General features: G+C 24.3%; 2 protein-coding genes across 2 annotated transcripts; one reads left to right on the top strand and one right to left on the bottom strand.

Annotated features, from left to right (window-relative positions):
- Positions 1-131: 131 nt before the first annotated feature.
- LOC112593889 (FAST kinase domain-containing protein 5, mitochondrial) lies at positions 132-8,048 on the bottom strand. The gene is made up of 8 exons (XM_025338476.1): positions 7,290-8,048; positions 6,418-6,682; positions 5,287-5,490; positions 4,991-5,222; positions 2,270-2,394; positions 1,093-1,246; positions 796-1,019; positions 132-227 (listed from the first exon to the last, which is right to left on the bottom strand). Exons 1-8 carry the CDS (start codon positions 7,931-7,933, stop codon positions 141-143), a joined length of 1,935 nt encoding a protein of 644 aa, XP_025194261.1. The 5' UTR covers positions 7,934-8,048; the 3' UTR covers positions 132-140.
- A 4,897-nt stretch (positions 8,049-12,945) lies between these two features.
- LOC112593893 lies at positions 12,946-16,189 on the top strand. Its single transcript, XM_025338479.1, has 5 exons — positions 12,946-13,144; positions 13,281-13,931; positions 14,055-15,380; positions 15,465-15,806; positions 16,155-16,189. Exons 1-5 carry the CDS (start codon positions 12,946-12,948, stop codon positions 16,187-16,189), a joined length of 2,553 nt encoding a protein of 850 aa, XP_025194264.1.
- The last annotated feature ends 6,523 nt before the right edge of the window (positions 16,190-22,712 follow it).

Genomic DNA, 22,712 nt, shown 5'->3' with positions numbered 1-22,712 from the left:
TTTATTTAACAAATTATATTTATAACTAAAAAAAATATAATAGAAAGTTACATAGCAATAATTGTCTATAATGACTAATTAATAACTTATTATAAATATTTATATTTTAAATATAAATAAAAACTAAGCAGTATGTATTTTCAATCAAAAGTTATTCCATGGCTCTTAAATTTGTTTGATATTAATGTTTGAAAATCATAATCAGTTCCCAACTCTTTAACAGTAAACTGCAAAACAAATAATCAAAATTATAAAATTATAAAATTATTTAGGATGTATACAAAATTATAATACTGCTTGATTATTAATATTAATACACTGACAACGGGGGTATAATAATATTAATTAGGGTTTGTGCATTAAACAATGTATATGGTATTTTTTAAATTATTCATTTCATTCCTAAAATAATTATATTGTAAAATAAATTGCTAAAGCAATATGACGGTACAAGAATTATTTTATATTTTGTTAAGAACTTAATGTTAAGACTTAAAAATACAATTTTTATGAATAATTTATTATACATTCAAAATTTTTAAAAAATTAATTAATACCCATTGTAATGCATACATGGTGGTTCTCAGAAGATGTTAATTTTAACATTAATGAAAATATTGATCATTAAATAGACAAGATATAATTAGAAACAAAATAGTAAATAAATTAAAATAATTTGTATTTTAATTTCAGTGCTCTAAAGTGTTCTGTTAAGAAAAAAATACTTTAATATAAATGCAAAATTAGATTTTTAAAATCATAATACTAAACAATTATGTATACAAATTTTTTTACCACTATTGGTTCATAACCAAGTTTCTTAAGTTGTCTGATTTTACATAATGTTAAACCATTGTATTCATTGCTATAATAGAGTACTGAATTTCTTACAAGAGACATTATAGCAAACCATTTTCCTAGTTCTGGTGGTTTTTTAAAATCATTGAATACAATTCTATTTTTCATTGTTTCAGGAATTGGCACTGGTTCACCATTAGTATTGATGCAAAATATTATATCTAGAAATACAATAATGGAAAAAGAATAAAATTTTAAAAATTTAATTAGAAATTAAATAAACACAACAATTACCAGATTTTGGATGATGAGGAAGAGGGTAACACACATGTAAATAGGACTCGTTTTTGAATAGACTTAGAAGCTCCTTGTACAATTTAATAAAGTTTTTGTCATTTGTACTTAATTTAGTCAAAGTATTTGAAGTAGGTATATGCCATGCTAAATGCTAAAATATAAAATACAATAAAATTAAAAAGTTATATTTTAATTTATTATTTTTAAGTACTAAATATAGAAAATATTGGGATCTGTGTTTAATCAAAGCAAACAAAAAATTATAATTATTTATTATTATGAAGATAAATTATAAAAATATTTATACTGAATTTTTAAATACTTAAGGATTAAAATGATGTTTTATTGACTAACAAAAAATGTAATTTGACTATGAAAAATTTGTTTGTTAAAATTCATCATACCATTTTTCATGATTAATTTTGATAACTTTATTAATTTATAAATACCTATCCAGTAGCAAGATTATTAAAGTTTTCTAAATTTAAGATATTACAATTTCCACATGAGTTATATATTTGTAGTTTGGATATATTTTTTTTATTTTTTTAGACATTTACAAAATTATATTTGTAATAAATAAATAAAATATTTAATAATTATCTATCATAAACTTTGTAAGATAATCAATATTTTAAATTACAATTCATTCAGATCATGATTTTATGATAGACTTATTTTGTCAAAAATATGTATTAATAATATTTTTGATATTATTTCAAATTTAATAAATTAGTTTTCTACATCATAAATATTTAAGCAATTTTTCAAATCAGAAGTATAATTTTACCACTGAATTTTTTTGATATTTTAATTTTTAAACTAGATAACGTACTCCGTTTAAATATAATACTAATAATATTTAACTATTCTTAAGATAAATATATAATTATACATTATTATAATTATTAACTTATGATACTATTCAAAACATTTTCGAATTTCTCAAAAAAAAAAAACAAAATATATTAATATCTTATAAAATAATTTTGAATAAAAATAAAGTTATCTGGTAATTTAATTTCAAAACTTTTTTCAATGTAGATACAATAACACCGTCCAAAAAGATATTATTTATTTTAATAATAAAAGAAATAATTAAGTATTACTTATACAAGTATATATATCATTTTAATTACACTTAAAATTATATGGATAAAAATAGATAACTTACTTCATTGCAAGATTCATTTAATGTAACTGGTAATAATGAACCAGAATAGTCGGGACATTCTAATAGCACACTATTGTTTAAACTTACAATATCACGTGTTATATTAAATTTGGATAATCTTTTTCCTAAAAATATAACTTATTATTTAACATAATTTATTTAAGCTACTTAACAAAATAACAATGTTTGTAATTATAAAATAATATTATTATTATGCTATTGATACTGAATTAAGCTAAACTCAAAATAATAAAACATATAATTTACATATATTTATGAATTATTGCTATGAATCAGTAACTTAAGTACATTTTTTGTATAATAATACTTAATTTTAATTGGTAAAGTGTAATCAATAATTTTACTTTTGGTCAATACAGTCAATAATATAAAAAAATCAATTCATTTTAATAGCAAATAATGAGTATTTGACCTCAGAAATTAATATGAAATAAAAAGTAAGAAAAATAAAAATAGAAGATAACTACTGGCACAATTTTTGTTCAATTTATAATAAAATATAGTGTTTTCTTTTAACAGTTATACTCATAATTAGTTGTTGTTATATTTATTAAAATATTTTGAACAAGGTTTAAATTATTAAAATGTGTATGCTACATTTTATTTTATTAAACATTTTTAGTTTAGTTTTTATGTATTTTAATTCAGAAATAATTTAAGTAAAATTAATTAGATAGATTAAGATACTAATTCATTATGTATAATATACAACAACATAACAGAGTATCTAAAGTATTTGTCATTTTTAATAACAATCTAAAATGTATTGTCAATAATTTAAATTATACCATACATTATATATATTAGGGATCTTCAACAACATCAATATTATAAATTTTCAACTTTTTTTTAAGAAATATAAGCATTAATTAACTAAAAATATTGATAATAAAATTCAATTTTGTGACAAAATAGAATTTATTTACAATATTATTCGAATATTTAAGATGAAATATACCATATTATCATAATGATTTATAATCATTAGACACAAATTATGTGTTTTCTTGTAGCTGACATTACACAAAATATTTGTTTATAAAGTAATTTTTGGATATCACAAACCGTTAATAGCTATTTAGAAGTTACATGTTATTTTATTAAAATTTAGGATTTAAAATTTACAGGATTAGAAATAATTAATATTGAAGAGTCTTGTATGTTTATATTATTAATAATCTTAATGCAATTAAGAAGGATATTTGGAGAATTGATAACAGAATCTATATAATAGTGTGTGAAATATTAATACTACTCAAGAATTGGGACAAGTAAATATGGTCAAAAGTTCAGCTCATAGCATACAACTGTTTATTAAAGTCTGATTTATATAACAATTGAGTTAGGAACTAACTACTCATTAATCTACATAAATAGTTGGCCATTTTCTTTGAAATATAGTGGCTCAACACAATCAGGCATAACAGAACAAACTTTAAATTCCTACAAATTGGTACAAAATTGTGTTACAAGGTGGAACCTTACATATAAAATGATGTTAAGTGAAACAAAGAAACATAAAGCTGTGAATAATTATTTGAGAGCTTGACCTAAGACTAATATATAACAATAACAATAATTAAAAAAAAAATAAATGATTTGATAAATATTTTGAAGATTTTAAAAATTAACCAAAACCTACCATAATTTTTAATGTTGATAAATATGTTATCTAATATTAAGAGGTTATTGAAAAAATTAAAAATTTCTGTTGAATATAAACACACAGACAGTATTATTTATTATAAAAAATTTAGAATCAATTATTAGTTCTGATCTTAAAATATAAAAAAACTATGAGGGAGATATTAAACACAAATCACTGCTTTGAATTCATGTTATTATAATTTAAAATGTTTATAGGTTGAAGAAAATGAAAATACATAAAAAATACTAGAAGGATTATTATAAAATTCAGATCTGAACCATATCGATGAAAATAAAAAATAGCATTCCATATCAGAACAACTTACTGAAGAAAGAAAGATACATTAATACACCAAGATGTAAAAATATAGACATTATTTACTTGTAAAAAGTAATGACAAAAACAATGATTTCAACAACTATGATGAGCATAAAAATGTATCAGGTGTGTAATTTACAGCAGCTAAAACTGTACAAACAGTCGAAAAGAATTCCAAAAAAAAATTGATAGAAAACTAATACATACAAATTGTCTGTTATTGACAAGTTGGAAAAAAGTAACTCAATTTAAATGTTCTCACTAAACGTGTTCAGAGTGAATGTCTTTCCAGCAAAGTTTAGCATAGTATTTCTCAAATAAGAACTAGATTGATGCTAGGTAAGATAAATGTCTTGTATTAGTCTTAAATTTCTTAATTTTAAGGATAAAAAAACAAATTTAAGTAAGTATTAAGTAATATGATACAATATTATTATTGAGGTATTTTTTTTTTTTTGATTATAAATCTTTGAAAAATTAAAAATTATTAATTATTTTACAATATAAAATATAAATTAGTGATAGTAACAGTAGAAAATGCATTTAGTGAATTCTGGAACTAACTGATTTAAATGTTAAAAACTTTATATTCAAGAAAAATGCTATTTGTTAGTGATAGAAATATTGTTACTTTTTTTTTTAAAAATAAAATTAATATTGAAAAAATAAAACAATATTATTGAAGATTCCTAGTATATAAGTACTTTATACATACCTATTTTTTTGTAACTTACCAAAACATTTATTTAGTGTTTCAATCTTTAAAGCTTTTGAAATACAATCATAGGGGTAAATATTTTTCAGAGCTAAGTATGACAAAGTATAAATATAACATCTAGTGTGTTCTTCAAATTCAACATTTCTTGTATCGCTTTGAAGTTCCTTAACAATCATCTTAAATATACATGGCGTTGTTTGCGGATTACAATTCAACATAGTTAAAGCCAAAGTTATCCTTTCTAAATCCTTAAAAAAAAAATTATTATATTTATTTATTTAAATAAAATGTATTGTTTTATTTCTTCATTACCTTAATTCTTGTTAGAGATATTTCATCAACTATGCGTTGCGATATTTTTTTCAATAGGTTTTCATGTTTAATCAACAAATTAGTACCCAATAGAGCCATATGTACACAGCATACTAAATTTACTTCATCAACTTTATTTATTAGAGCATCCATTAATTTGTACATATAATCTGCATTCTGGTGCTTTGAGCAATACCTAAATATCTATATAAAAATAAAAATTTATTTAGAAAAATGCAATATTTATAATAACAAATTAATGTAAATTTAATATTTTTGCATATTGATGAATTTCTTTATAAATTTTAATTTTAATTTTAAATTTATATATTTTTCATAAAATTGGGGTTTTATTTACTATTATCATTATTAAATAAAAAAATATTATCAATTTCAAATGTTAAAAATATTTTCCATAAATTGAATTTAGTTCCTAACATAAATTTGTTTAAAATTTTAAATACATTGTTAATGCTTAAAAAATATTAATTAACACTACTATTCAAATAAAAATAAATAAATTATATAAAAATAGTTGTAAATTTAAGTCAAGTTTATTTGGTATAACTGCATTTTTCCAACATATGTTCATATGTGCAAGTATATTTTAATTTTAATTTTTAATTTAGTACATTAAAAATTCATAGCTTTAATGAATAATAACTAATAAATTAGTAAATAATACTTATATAAGTCAAGATAATCAAAACACAAATGTCTTTGAAAACATAGTTAAGTTATTAAATAAATTCCTGTACTAGTATATAATTTATGCGTCTTCTGTTGGAATAATAATTAACATTTTAGTTTTAAAATTGTACTGAGTTAATTTAAAATAGATTTTATTAAATATATTTAAATATGAAAAAAAAGAATTATAATTTATTTTGTTAATAAATATTTTTTTTTATGGTTTTCAAGAAAAAAATCATGTTTTTATAAAAATTAAAGAAATAGAGATATTTTAGGATAGGATTGTGATGCATACATAATGCTAAAGATAACATACTACTGCACCAATACCAATTTTTAAAAACCCTACAGCTAAATTTTTTTTGGGTAACGGTACATATTTTTTTATTAGATAGAGTATAGGATTCTTAATTAAATCATTAAGAAATACTTAAGTACCTTTAAAAATGCAGCCAATTCTATGCTATTAATGTTTGAAATATCTTTAATTACAGAGTTGTACAGATTTTTTACAAGCTCCTGATTACGTATAGGTGTTTGTGTCTTAAAGAATCCTAAAGATACTATACCCAATTCTCTAATACTAAAGTCATTGTAATAAGAACATATTTCTTGTTCAATATCATACATAGGTAATGTTGGCAAAAACTTTCTACTTGTGTTAGCATAAAACATCATCTGAACTAATTGCTTGGGAGTCAACCTGAAATATTAAAAATATAGTAAATAATTTACAACTAATTATAATGTATCTACATATTATATAATGGGATGGCCACAACAAGGCTCGCGAGCCGCATGAGACTCTTAGTTTCGTGCGACTCTTGAACTAAATTTAGACTAAAATTAATAAATATAAAATTTGTTTGAATTGTTAGAAACGTTAGATAGCATTTTTATTACCATCGATTTTGTTATCATTACAGTCATTATTAGGTATAGATTGGCACGGTGGCGGTGCATTTAGTATGTATAGCCAAAAATGTGTCTTAATTTCATAAATATCACTTTACAATGTGGCTCGCCTCAAATTAGCTTTATAAATTTGCGGCTCCCAAAGTTAAGGTTAGTGGCCACCCCTGTTATATAATCTCATTTATTCAAAGGAATGATTAATTTATTTTGATTTTTGGGAATGTGTGAGTCAAAAAAATTCAAGAGCTGCTGGTCTAGCATAATATACCTATTAAGAGTTCTATTTATAATAAATTGAATTGTCATAAATTGATCATTATAATACATATTTTAAATAATTACTAATGAACAACATTTTATTTGAGAATACCAAATTTGTTATCAATGTATTTTACCTTGATGGCTTACGTGCTAGCTTCCTGACACCCATCCAAACAAAGTTGCTCAATCTAGACAGTCTCATTAAGTACCAGTGGTCCATGAACAGCAAAAGCTTGTTAAGAGTCCAACGCCTATGCCTTTCAATGCACTGCCGATCAAACTCAGACCACAGACGATAATAGACAGGATTCTTGGCATCTTTGGTGTTCCACAATGGTATAAGAGCAAGTATGGACAACAGCTGCTCGTCAGTCATCTGTGGCAAGACACAAATCAGGCGATCCCTGAGACCATCATACACTGTATCAGTCAGTAGGCAGTCTTTGCCCACAATGTACAAGCTGATCGCTGTAAAGTCTTTGTACATCTCATCACTAGTCCTAACACTAAAATCTTGGTTGATGAGCGTGTGGAACTGCTGAGCAGTAATTGCTGTTGGCCAGTTGATAGCGAGCGCATCTGGATTGACAACCGTAGCGCGATATCCAGGATCTTTGACCAGTATGTTGTGAGCGTTATGATTTTCCGAGTTCACGTGTGAATAAAGTGCTGACGAAGACGTAAACGCCGGCCAGATTTGAGCAAATGTATTCCGACGTAAATGATTGTTCGCGAACGCTCGCCCAACGAAAGTCAGATGCCTCAGTGTTTGGTTCATGATGTAATTCGATTAACGTTGATCAAATTTTAAAATTCCAACGTACAATTTCGATAAAGTTTGATCATCATCCTTTGGTAGACATATATAAACAATAAACTGGAAAAAAAGTATAACAGATAACTGCAATTGGCATGTTTGATAACAATTTTATTATCTATCATATTAAATAAATGGCAAACGGGATTGATAAGAACAAAAACTATACGAATATTGATGGAGGTAAAAATCTTTCCAAGTGTCTAAGCAAATGAGCACGAATATTGAAACTATTGACTATTCCCTAAGCACATTTTTGCGGAAGTATCTAGAACATTTATTTTACAAAAAACTTTTTGACGATCATTTTTTGCCAAAATACTCAAAACTGAAAACTGTTTAATGTTAAATAAAATGTTCCTATCACTAATCGACTTTTTCAACCATCTGATGTTCTTTTATATCATCGTTACATGATAATAATTAATAAATGTTTAATACAAATATCTTCGGATCATATTGGTAATAAACGAACTTCAAATGTTTTACGTTTTACCACTAAAGAGTCTGCTCCCTGCAAGTGCTAAGTAGTGATGGGAATAATCGAATATTTTAATAATCAGAAAAAAAATAATCAAATGCCACTAATGTACCTAGTTGAAATATAAATAATTGAAAATTCATTCAAATGAATTATGATTCACATTTTGAAATGGTTATATAAGTAATCAAATGATAAACTAATTGTATGTTTCTATACATTAGTCGAAACTATTAAATAATAATGTTTGATATTGCTACGAGTACTTGAAATATTAAGTAACTAATGATTCACGTGTTAATTAATGGATATTCCTATTATTTAATCTAAACTCTTATTATAGTAAACTCTGAAATTCAAAATTACAAATTCGAAAAAGAAATATATCTATTTTATAGATTCTAGTGTGTTATCAATTAATATTTATTATTCAATCGTGAATATACTAGGTAAATATCAAGTAAGGTGATACGCTAATTCATTTTTAGTTTAATTCGTTCTACACTTAATCAATTAACCATCTACTCAAGTTACAGGTTGAATTAAGTATTTTAAGTTTTATTTTTGTTATGGCACCATTTTAAAATACCATTAGTGTGGGAGTAGTAGCTGAAAATGTAAATAATGCAAAAAAATAGATACCTAATCGATGGAGTCCACTATAATGAAAAATACCCATGATAAAGACATAGTATCTACTACATCGCCAATGTACATTAAACCTACTTAATTATGGGAACAGATCAATAGTATTCTCAAAAATAAAAACTAATTTGTCCATTGAGTTTTCAACTTTACTGATGCTTTTATTAAACTTAGAAGTTCTCTAGGTACTTAAACCTTGATAAATGTCCTTTGCAATTTTGGAGTCAACACAAAAATATATTTCTGGAATTTTATAAATTCCAACTCAATATTTAAGTGTTCCTGCAACTTCTATACCTTTTAAATGGGTATTTTCAAAAACTGATCATTTGACAAATGACTACCAAAACAGACTTCACCCTAATAATTTAGATCATATTATTTTTTAATATAGTTAAATTTTAATGAACTAATATTAGTAATATTTATTTCTTTAATTTTAAAAGGATTAAAATTGTTTGATAACTTTAATGAATATGTCTGTAATGACTGTAACTATTATTTATTTTAATTATTCTTTTTAATTATTAGCAAGCTGTTGGTTTTTTTTAGTCCCATGAAAAAACACTTTATGAGTAAAGGACTGACTATTGACTAATAATTAATATTCAGTGACTATTTAATTTACTTGTTTGTTTTCTGTTTTAAATTTTAATATCCATCACATTGTTAATGTTATTGTTTATTTATTCAAAAATATAATGAACTACAATATTATGTCTTATTGGACAAGTTTGTTGGAGGTCCATGAGTTCACAATTTACAATATTTTGACTATATAGGTAAATTCATATTAATATAGTTAATTTACTTTATAATTGTTTTTTTTTTAATTTTAGACATATAAGATGAAGCTAACTAAAAAATTTACAATATAGGAGCAATAATTAATTAAATAGATTTAAAGCAAAATACATAATAAAATTAAAAAAGAAAAAAAACAATATGCAAGGAATTAGATTAAAATTATAAAATATTGAAGTTTTATGTTCTATTCATTCTGCAGCAAATTAGTATGTACTAAGGTAAAATTTAAGTTAAAGCACATTGCCAAAGTTAGACTTAATAAAACTCAATCTTTTTTTTTTAAGTATTTAAATATTATTTTTGTGCAAATCATAATATATCAAGAAATAGCCTGTTTTGTAAAAAAAAAAAAAAAAAACTGGAAATATATTTAAATAAAGCAATATTATTATTTTAAAAATATACTTTACCTGTAACTAAGACTATTTGAAAAAAAAACATTTAAGATAATCTGTTTTACGTAAATCAAAAATAACAACTTTTTATTTATTTATTTATTTATTTATTTATTATTAAAACATTACCTAATTAAAATTTATTGTACTGAACATCTTCTTCATCTGATCCTTCCTTTTATGATCAAAATAGACTTCATATTATATAATAAAAAAATATACAATTGTGACGTGTCTAACACAAGTTTATAATTTTTGATTTTAAGTAATACTTCAATTCCAAAAATAAAAAAAGTGTTAGAAATGTTATATGTTTACATTATAATATAACTAAATTTTTTTTGTGAAATAGGTTACAATAAAACACTTTTTTCCAGTTAAAAGTGTATATTTTCATATACATAATCAAATCTTTAATTAATTAAAGAAATAGGATGAACCCATGTATATATAAAAATTATCAATATTTTACAAAGATAATTTATGATTAAAATTAAATTAAATTAATGAAAATTAAAATACTTAGTTTCATAACATACATTATTAGGGTACCTACCATTTATACAGCTAATATATGGTTGTACACTTAACTTATTATACTAAAATTAAAATCATAAAATAATTAATAACTTTGTTAGACTATATTATAACATTTCACAGTATATATATATATAAATACAGTGAAAAAAAATATATACCTATATAAATAAATTATTCTTATTTTATTTTTAGTTTGACCTTTCAATAAATATTCTGCAACACTAAAATGCATAATGTTATGAAGTTTTTCATTAAATTAATTTATCTAAATAATACTAGTAGAATCATAAATTAATAAAAATTATATTTAACAAATAAGATATCTCATTTATTTTTAATAAAAAAAAATTATATTTTATTTTTATTTAAATGTTTTTTTTTTTTTTATATCTGTGAAACAAATTACCATAAATGTGTTTGAGTATTGTTTATTTTATTATTTTTAGATGGTACAAATAAGTTAAAGATAAAGAATTTCAACAAATTTTTGTCATAATGTTGTGTTCTAAGTATTCTAAATAAGGATGACATTTGTATAGTCCTTTTCTTCAAATGCATTTTAGTTTATTAAATTTATCTTAACATATGTGAACAATATTATAATTTGCAATATATTTTTACCATATATAATGATATTTGCCTTAAAAAAAAAAGCTGATGACAAAATAGTTATTGCGAGTAAATTAAAGACGCGGATAAATTAGTACCAAAATAATTACGATCTGCATATGCGAAACTTCCTAGGTAAGACAGCTTTACTCCTCGACTTCAGGACTGAGTTGCGCTTTAAAACCTCAAAATTGCATCATCTGAGCTAGGCTTAGGTTAACTAACCAAATATGTAGGCCTTGCATTTAAAGCGAAGCCCTCAATGCCACGGATAAGACCAGTCCCCTGGTGTAATGAGGATATCACGTGTGCCAGAAGAAAATTCTAACACACTGAAAGTGCGGCCATCTCACATTTATCTGCAAAGGACATAAGCCAGAAAGGATCCTATTATCATATAAATCACTATCTGCTGAATGACGTTGGAATGATGATGGGGGAATTCATAGACAACAGATTCCAAAATTACATTAATAAGAAAAAAGAAATTTCTGACAGGTAGTATGGATTTCTGAGAAGTCTATTTACAGAATATGCGATAAAAAGAATGGAGAAAATCATAAGCCTGGACGTTAAAAATGCATTCAACAACGTAGACTGATTGAAGATTCTAGACGTACTGATTAATCTTTAAATTCCCCTCCACCTGATCCGTATGATATTATCATACTCTAAGCGAAACTGAGTTTATCCGCTGAGAAAATAGAAGCTGTGCTGTTCAGAAATCGGTACAAATATATAGAACTAAAATAGCTGTAAATAGATTAAATGAAACGATGCCTAAGCTCAGCAAAATCATAAAATATGTTCCTATAATTGACAGAAAGCTTAAGTACAAAGACCACACTAAACTGCAGCAGTAAAAGCTCAAAATACAGCAGTCACAGAGATGCTTGTTGTATAGTATGATGCACTCGATTCTATAACATGGTGTACCTGTGTAGAACAACACATTTGAGCACATTCCCAAAAATAGATTGGAAGTGCAACGGGTACATACAGAGGCGGAGTGGCCCACCGGGATACCGGGAAAAATCCCGGTGGCCTGGAAGCTAAATGACCCGTTTATCTGAAGTATAGATAATAATAATGTAAAGTAATGGAAAAGTTTATTTATCTATATACGAAGACGAAATCGAATTTAATTATAATTATATCTATCTAATATACGCATGTACATATATACCCACTTCAGTTCAGTTCACGCTATCTATGTTTATATTTTTCGCTGTAGCCTTCTATGTCTTCGACACGGATTATATTTTTGTCTATATTATATTATTATGTATAATATGGACATCTGTGGTCTACGACAATATCTTATCGGTTTATCGCCTCGCTACTATCGAATCAAATGTACATTAGTATATTTTTTCGTTATTTTGTCATTAGATAAAATACGTTGCGAGTGGTACCTACATTTATATTTCATACGTATTAAAAAGTTTTGTTTATAAATATTATATTCATTTCAACCTAATATATTTCTCATCAAAATGAGCGATAATAAGAAAAGAAAAGGTGGCGCTGAACGAGAGAGGGAAAAAAGTAAAAAGTTATTGATGTTAAGTGGAAAACAATGTATGAAATTAGATTCATATTTTGGTAAACGGAATCCAGTTACACTTTCAACGGATTCTGAAAATATCTCTGATCATAATAATTTATCATTTGAAACGGATCATACTTCTCAAGGTAAGCTTATCAAATAAAATTATTTTTATATAGGTACCATATAAGTTATAAATTATTTAATAAATTTTAAGTTATAACAAAGTAAAAAGTTTTCCGTTAGTTACCCACTTGACCACCCTTTCTTTTTATTTAACAGATATTAACGAGTTTACTAACGATGAAAAAATATTAGATTCCAAAAATAGTAGTTCTGCTCTAATGCAACTTCAACATGACACTCCGGTTATCAATCCAGAAAAAAACGTAGAATTAAACAAATTTAAGAAACCAAATTCTCATAATTTAATGTATTTTTTTCAAATTCATCCGGTACAACCGTCTGATGATTCAATTTTACCATTTTCGAGTAAAAAGGTATTTTTTCGTAACAACAAATTAAATAGGAATTGGTGTACATACAATGAGCATTCAAAACAAATATTTTGTTCCGTTTGTTTGGCTTTTTCGACTGACAGTAATGCATTTACTAATGGTATGAGTGACTGGAAACATGTATACCAGCGTATTTCAGAACACGAGGCAAGTAAATGTCATATGCAATGCTCTGAAGCTTATTTTATGCATGTTAAACAAAAAAATATTGGAAATTTATTATTAAATGACCAAAAAAGAATACAAAGAGAAGAAGTTAAGAAAAATAGGGCAGTACTTGAGAGAATTATTGAAGTTATCAAGGTTATTGGAAAACGTGGTTTAAGTATACGAAGTAAAAATAATGAAGCTGCATATTTACTCAATGACCCTATCTTAGATCATGGCAATTTTCTTGAAATGATTATATTATTAAGTAAATATGACGCTGTTTTAAATGAACATTTGAATAAAATTATAAATACGAGCGAAAAAATGCATAAACGTGGATCTCAAGGGCGTGGAAGTTTTGTTACTCTTTTAAGTCACTATTCAATAGATAATGTAGTTACATCAATCTCTTCATTAATAAAGTCTACTATTTCAAATCAAATAAAACAATCAGATATGTTTTCTGTTTTAATTGATACTACCCAGGATATCTCGGTGATGGACCAGTGTTCAATTGTACTAAGGTACGTAATACATGGAGAAATAAATGAAAAATTAGTCGCTGTTAAGTGCTGTACTGATTCTACAGGGGAAGGTATGATGAAGTTATTACAATCTGCATTATTTTCATTAGACATAAACATTACTCGTTGTATTGGGAACGCTACAGATGGCGCAGCTAATATGCAAGGCATGTATAAAGGTTTTACGTCTTGGCTTAGCAAAACAGCACCCGAACAAGTTCATGTTTGGTGCTATAGCCACGTTTTAAACTTGGTAATATGTGACGCTACAAAAAACCCAGTTAAAGTAGCAACGTTCTTTTCTATCATTAATTCATGTGCCGTATTTTTTAAAGAATCATACCAGCGTATGAATATTTGGAAGTCAATAAGTAATAATCATCACGATAATATTCGAAATAAACGTCTTCAAATCATCGGAGAAACGAGATGGACCGCAAAGCAAACAGCCCTTAACAGAATTTTTGGTACTTATGATAAATTTGACGATGCTTTGTATACTGAGTTGATTATTTGTCTATCTAAAATATCTAATAATGAAGGTTTTAAGCCCGATATTCGATCTAAAGCTAACTGTTTATTGTCATCATTATTGAAGTATGAAAATATCCTCATTGCACATATGTTTATGAAAATATTTTCTATAACAGGTCCCTTATCAAGATATTTACAAACAAGTGGCTTAGATTTATTAAAATGTCAACAAATGGTCGAAGGCACTTTAAAACAAATAGAAAAATTCCAACGAGATATGGAAAATATAAAAATAACATGTGATAAGTTTATAGAAAAGGCTCAACGCATTATTGATTTAGAAATTGAAAATACTGAAGATGAAAAAAATAAGAAAGATTTAGAAATGTGTGATATTCAAGATCAGTTTGAAAATAAACGTATTCAAAGAAAGAAAAGGATGTCTACTTATGAAACAAAAGATGAACCAATAATTAATGCTGCAAAAAAATTTGAAGTTGAAGTTTATAATAAAGTATTTGATGCTATTATACGAAGTATGACTACAAGGTTTATTAAAAATAATACATTATACTTTGATCTTTCTCTTTTATCGCCAAACAATTTTGAATCATTCAAAAATGGAATACCGAAAGGTGCATTATCTACATTATCTTTGAAACTTAAATCATTTATTGAATGTAACAATGATGTTGAACAAATTAAAAGCAGTTTATGTGAAGAATTATTACATTTTTCTAGCTCATGGAAATATTTAAAAAAATCAGTAAATGACGAATATAATATGATATATTGTGAAGATAGTGAAAATTCTGATGACAAAGAAGATTCAAATTCATATAAAATAAAGCCATGCAAAAGTTGTCAAAATTGTCCTCTTTGTTGTTACAAGGCCTTAATTAAATATAGTTTATTTTCTAACACATATCCAACTTTGATGTTGGCATATCAATTCTTACTGACATTACCCGTAACACAAGTTGCGTGTGAAAGATCATTTTCAACACTGAAGTATATAAAAAACCGATTAAGAAGTACGATGAGCAACGAACACTTAGAAAATTTTATGTTAATGGCAATCGAGAAAAAAACACTAGTCGAACTTAACAATGACGAAATAATAAACTCTGTTGGAGAAAAGAGTAAATTATTAAACAAATTATTATTATAAGCATTGATTAAGTATTTAATCAATGTTATAAATAAAACAATTATTATAATTATATCTGAAGCTAAAATAGTTTATTCTTTGTAAGTTACTATATTTATTTTAATTTTATTAGAACATATTATAGTCTATAGGTATAAAAATAATTATGATTTATTATTATTTTGGTTTGTGTATTTTTATTTCGGTTTTATAGTTTTGTTAATAGTTTTATCTGTAAAATACATGCACTGTTATATTATATTTTAGTACCTACCTATTTGTTGTTTGTCTGCCTATATATATTTACATGCAAAATTAGATAAAATACAATTTTTAATAGGAATTGAAAATTTTGAGTGGCCTGGAGAAAATTAATTTTCCTGGCCTGAATTTTTTTCCCACTCCGCCCCTGGGTACATAGAAGAACAAAAATTAGAAGCATAAGTGGATATCACACCATAATAGTTATGTAGTCTCTAACATTTTGGCTAGGCCGTTTCTAATTAAATAACTAGTGAATGAATATACAATGCAAGAAGAACCTTCGATTTTATTTTTAATGTAATAACTGACATTGTTATTTATTGACTAATTTGTCTATATTTGGTAAATGTATTCGTTTTATTGGATGTAAAAAAGATTAACGAATAATATTGATGACACTTGACTTAAGAGCTAATTTAATTTAAAACTAAACTTTTTTTTAGCTCGTCACAATACATCAGATATATTCTTCTTGTATAAATTAGTTAATGATATTACCTCTTACCCTTCAATTTCTGAGTACATTTCGTTCCACATACCGCAATATAATACTCATGTTCAACATTCCATATTAAAACCTGTCTCACTATTTATGAACGAAATAATCTATTCAATAGATTACGAACATTGGGAAATGCATTAAATTTTGATTTCTTTTTTTAATAATCTGTCAGAGCGTCATTATTAAAATTATTAGTATATTTAATTAGATAATAATAATCAAATTTTTTATTTGTTACGTTTATTTTCTATCCCATGTACCACAACTGTATAGTTCTTTCTATTTAATAAGCCTATTTTTGTAATATGACATCTCTTTATGTGTATTAAATCTATACTTGAGACTACCAGGCGTTTATTCAAATAAATAAACATCGACACTGAATATCAATAGCCCAATATAATATTTTACACGCAACTATATAGTATCAAGTTTCGTAACTAGTCGTGACTCGTGAGTCGTGGACCATGGTGCATGGAAGGCAACCACGATGCAGAGGATATATTCTTTATAATTTTCTTAATCTTTATCTTACTTATAGATAAAAAAAATCAATGGGAGTTTATAACACTTAAAAGTTAAAACCCGCCTGACTACGCCACTGTAGCCTGATGCAATATTGCATATGTTACATTTCTGTTTGGCATTTCTATGTAGTGCACGTCACGCTCCGGTGGGAACCACCAGTACGTTAGTGCACGGTATGGCCTATTTAATTATACTATGCAAATACTTACCAATTTCAAATCTGTATAGTTATCATTTTGATGATATTAAATTACTGGAAATAATACAATAAACATGTATGGCACTAGAAGCGAGAAACATACGTGTTGCTCGTTCAGCATTCAAACAGCAACTAGTATTTAGTAATAAAAACATTTATTTTTAAACATATATTTTAAAATAATTTAGTCTCTTGGTATAGGGTAATCCTAACTTAAGATTGGTGGGAGAGTATGGAGAGAGAAGCCTTCTATAAGTTTTTCATAGGAAACAAATAAACAAATTATAGAAAAAGATGTCCCCCCTCCCCCCCACCAATAGAAATAATTTTCTGATTACGTGCCTGAGATTAACTTAAATTATTAAATAACCATTATAAAAATAATACATTTTATCTAATATTCACATTAAATTCTTAGCAAAGATATATTACGTGTATTGATTTTATAATTTTATATATGTTATTTTGTCTAAAAACTCTTTTGAGGGTGGTTTTTGATAGAAATTTTGATGTTATTGGTACTTTTAAAAGTTACAAATAGAAAATTATTAATATTTTTTAAAAAAACAAAAACAATAATAGTTTTCGACGGAATAAATATTGTTTAATTTAGTTTTGTTTATATATGATATATTTTAATATTTACCAAATGCTTATACTATAAATTTCTATTTATGGCGTAATTTTTAAAATATTTTTACCAACTACTTTTACTCTTATAATATAAGGTTATTCATAGAAAAATTATATTTTCGTTTTTTTTTTCAATTTTTATTTTATTGTCTATGGTTTTTTAGTTTTTTTTTTTTTTTTTTTTACAATGCATCAAAATTACTTAAAAAAAGTAGGCCTATCCAAATATGTTGTTCAATATAGGTGTTGCTATTAAAAAAATTTTTATTATACATGCGCATACCGAAACGATAAAAATTTTGAAATTTATCTACAAATGTGTATTTATATTCCACTAGCTTGTAAAAAAAATTAAATTTATTCCAATTTAATCCGACTGCGAGATTCGATATTCCCTAAATTTGTAAACACATAGTATATAGATTAATAATTCCCATTATTTATTTTTTTATTTAGGAAAAGACAAAAAAAATTAAGGAAAATGCCAATTTCAACGTAATATCAATTTTTGATAAAATTAATTTAGTTTTTTTTTTTATTTATCTAAAAAAACGAATAATTATAGATACTTTCACCAAATGTTTAAATAAAAACTTTCTATAAAAAATACAATTTTTAAATTTTTTTTAAAGCTATTTATATACATTTTCATTTAAATTTTTATATATATATGTAAATGTTGTTAAAAATTTAACACTAGATAAAAATAGTTAAAATGTATTTCAAGATTTCTCATAAATATTTTTTATTTACCAATTAAGACATTTTAAAAATGTATAGTCATGGTATTTATTCATAAGCGTTTAAATTAAGAATTTCGATAAAATTTATGAAATCTCGAAAATTTTAAAATTATTTTGTAGTTAAAAATTTATGAAAATTTTTATTTTTGTATTCAAAATTTAAAATTTTATACAAAGTTCTTTATACCTTTTTCAACCTATTTAACAAAAAAAAAAAATAATCCTATACTTACATGACAAATTAATTTTTTTTTTTTTAATATTTTAAATAAAAAAATCTCTGTGAATAATAATGTAGAAGCATAAAAAAATAATTAACATTGTTAATTGTATTGTTTAAATATGTAAATTTTGTCAAAATTTAGATTTTAAATGTCTATAAAAAAATTGTAGTTATATATTTTTTGGGTTCTTTAGTTTCAACATAAACTTTTTATAAGAAATTTTGTCTTAAATTGTCAATCTTTAGTTATTAAAATAGATTATTTTATAAATTTCCAACTAAAAAAAAATCTTAAAATGTTCGTGTTTAGTGAAAATTTTAAATATCTACAATCAAGTATCATATACCATTTTAAGAAAAGTTATTTTAAAAGTGTACAAACTTGAAATTCAAACGCTTTTGAAAAATGTTTTTTTTAAATTAAGTAAAAAAATAAATGAGGAATTTTGAATTAAGTTTTTAAATCTTAGATATAAAAATAATAATTTTTATTATCCCTAACTAAAAAACAATTTGTATATTTTTAAGATATTATAAAATTTGTTAAACATTTTAACTCATGGATAAACCAAAAAAATATAATATCGCATGACAACTCGTTATAAACATAAATATTTAATATACACCAACTATAGGATCAAAACCCTTTCTTTTCATTACATAAATTTAAAAACTTATACAAAGCCTATGAGTATCTGAAAAAGACAAACTTAAAATGTGGAAAAAATTAAAAAGAAATTCAAGAAAACGAGAGCGAAGTTTATAATAATTAAAATGTAATAATTATTAATTTGTCTTGATTATTCGAAAACTATGATATAATTTATTATTATACATGGGGACTAGGCCTACCGGGAAAACCATGAAAAAAAACGCGCCATGCTTCTACCTCATTGGTGGTGTGGAAACGAATGCATTCTTAATGTCGTTATTGAATATGGTCGTAATAGATATATAATTAGTAAAACACTAATTTTTTTTGTATATATTCAGATAGATTATATATTTTTAAACGTTTTTTGTATAAAAAGTTTTTTCTATTTACAAAACTGACCAAGTTAGAGAAGTTAACATTTGAGTTTATTCGTGTTTAACGAAATTTTCACTTAAAACCACTGGAAACAATAAAATAAATGTTTAATTTATCTTATCTGTTAAAAAAATAATAATTTAATAACATCATATGTTATCCGGATGAATATCAAACTCCCGAGTATGTGAAAATTTTTATTCAGTTGACTGCTATAATACTATTACAATTTTAACATTTTTAACTATTTTTATTTTTTTTTCAATAGTTTTAATAACTATAAGATAATCAGATAATGTAATATTAAGAATTAATAAAATAAGTTTGAAGTAGTTAAACATTATTTTTAGTGTACCTACAATATTATTATTTTTTTTTTATTTCATTATCTGTTATAGGTACGAAGTTGGTGCGGAATGAGATCGTACTAAAAATTATACTAATTTTATTATTTTATTATTGTTGTACAATTATGTATAATTGCAACTACTTGAAACCATGGTAGTGATAAATGATAATGCACAATTCTGACATATGAAAATAGATGTTGATTATTTATAATTATAATTTAAAGTAGTAAACCGGTAACAGATAACGTGAACATCACGCAATAGCTTCACTTTAGTAACCGTTGAAATAAATAATAAGTTAAATTACATTTCATTGCTACTATAATGAATATAGAAAGGTTTTTTTTTTATACCTTTAAATTTATTATATTTTTCATTGTAATCATCAAGGTGAATAACTCGCGTATATTATTTCATAGATAAAGGAACAAAATAGTACGCCTATATTATCAAGAAATGGTATGTTTGCGGCTGCGCGAAACGTAAGTAATAAAAGCTAAATAGTTATGAAAAAATACAAAGTATTTATAAATTGTTATTAGTTCACTCTTATAGTTAGTAAACGGACACTTTGAACTGTCTAATGTTTAATAACATATCGTGGACACTTTTTATTGTAAAAATAAATTTGTTGAAATTTAGTTACGGACACTTTGTACGGTAAAAATAAACTTTTTTGAACAAATTTCAAAATAGTATAAAATGATAACATCATTAGCATTTTTACCAGTTAGAGAAATACGTAATGAAATAGTTAATTTGTATGCAACATTTTCTCAAGATCTACTTCCATTGATTTCATATTTTGATTATACATAATGTAAGCGGAAAGAATGGTATGCCTAGATTTCATCTTCAAATATGGAATGTCAGATACCAAACAATAAATAGACCGCAAAGAACAAATCATTTTAGCGAGAGATGGAATAGTTTATTCAATAAATTGGTTGGATCAGTTAATCCAATATTTTGGACAGTTTTACGATCTTTGCAACTAGACGAATGTGACAACCATTTGGAAAAAATTAACGAAAAACAGAAACGCGCGTAAAAAAATGCATGAAGCCTGTACTCGATACAAAAATAAAATTATAAATAATAAACAATTACTTGAGATAATTTGCCACACATTTACCTTTTAAGTTTATATTTTAAAATTTACACTCATAATTTTTATTTTTTTAATTTCCTGTAACAATAATAATTATGATATTAATGACGATTTATAGATTATATAATACAATAATAGTAATTATGTAAAACATACTTTTTTAATTGTCCAGAATTTACATTTTATTACTACTTGAAATAGTACAAACTATCTGCCATTTACATTTTATTACTATTTAAAATAGTACAAACTGTCCGCGTTTTTAAATTTTTTGATATGATCATACAAAGTATCCTATAACCATATAAACAGCTTAAAAAAAAAAATCAAATTATTTAGAAAGTTTACTGTATGTTAAAAAATGTCAATATATTAATAATTAGTAAAAATTGTAATAATCTGAAGTAATTTGTTTTTGAGTTAAACCAAAAAAAAAAAAAAAAAAAAAAACAATTGTTTCTTTTAAATATTGAATTTGCGTTAAAATTATCTTTTTTTTCTTATTTTGAAAAGTATTGAGAATTTAATACTTTAAAACTCCCCCTCAAAAAAAAAAAAAAAAAAAAAAAAAAAATATCAATTATTTCCAACTTCTATTATACTGCACAAAGTTAAAAATCGAAACATTTTTACTACCTTAAATGGAAATGAATGATAGAAAGAAAAATACCCATACATCATTCTAAAATCAATACATTCATTGGTCCGTTCAGAATATAATATTTAATTGATCGAGTGAAAATATAAAATAAGTAATAAAATTTAATTTGATATTTAGTTGATATGTATATAATACTGATGCTATATATATATTGTATTTTTATGTTTTGACCAAAGCAATAAATGTATTGATTTTACAATCATGTATGTGTATTTTTACACGATAAGCAGTCGGAAAAATGCTTCAATTTTCAATTTGAATATGATTTAAGATAGAAAATTGAATTTAATTTGTATTTTGAAAATTTCAAAGTTAATATTTCAAATTATTTTTTTTTTAATAACGAAAAAATGAAAAAACGGGATTTCTTACGTGAATCCAGTCTTTAATAAAAACGACATTGTTTTTTTTTTTTTTGGTGTAACAAGTAAATAAATTAACAGCAAGTAATTGAAATTATCACAAAATGCTTAAATAATCATTTTCTATACACAATGTATATTTTTTTTAATATGTTGAACGTTTTTGAACAATTTTATAAGATTTTGAAATTTGAAATAACTTTTTAGCTTTTTTTTTTTGATAACATCAAAAAAAAAAGTTTATTATTCAATAAAAATGACTGAAAATGTAATACATGGTTACTTGTAAGCT

This window comes from Melanaphis sacchari, unplaced genomic scaffold (genome assembly GCF_002803265.2).
Source record: "Melanaphis sacchari strain LSU unplaced genomic scaffold, SCAv2.0 Contig212_pilon_pilon, whole genome shotgun sequence".
Taxonomy (NCBI): Eukaryota; Metazoa; Arthropoda; class Insecta; order Hemiptera; family Aphididae; genus Melanaphis; species Melanaphis sacchari.
Note: the sequence above shows the minus strand (reverse complement) of the source record. Positions and strands in the feature narration are given on the sequence as shown.

What these genes read in the sequence shown, in the direction of transcription:
- LOC112593889 (XM_025338476.1), bottom strand. Translation starts at nt 7,933, where the DNA reads ATGAACCAAACACTGAGGCATCTGACTTTCGTTGGGCGAGCGTTCGCG. An exon ending in TATCTCTAACAAGAATTAAG is followed by an intron (nt 5,223 to 5,286) that starts GTAATGAAGAAA and finishes TTTTTTTTTAAG; the next exon opens with GATTTAGAAAGGATAACTTT. An exon ending in TTGGTTATGAACCAATAGTG is followed by an intron (nt 228 to 795) that starts GTAAAAAAATTT and finishes TTTGTTTTGCAG; the next exon opens with TTTACTGTTAAAGAGTTGGG.
- LOC112593893 (XM_025338479.1), top strand. Translation starts at nt 12,946, where the DNA reads ATGAGCGATAATAAGAAAAGAAAAGGTGGCGCTGAACGAGAGAGGGAA. An exon ending in AACGGATCATACTTCTCAAG is followed by an intron (nt 13,145 to 13,280) that starts GTAAGCTTATCA and finishes TTTATTTAACAG; the next exon opens with ATATTAACGAGTTTACTAAC. An exon ending in TGAAATGATTATATTATTAA is followed by an intron (nt 13,932 to 14,054) that starts GTAAATATGACG and finishes ACTATTCAATAG; the next exon opens with ATAATGTAGTTACATCAATC.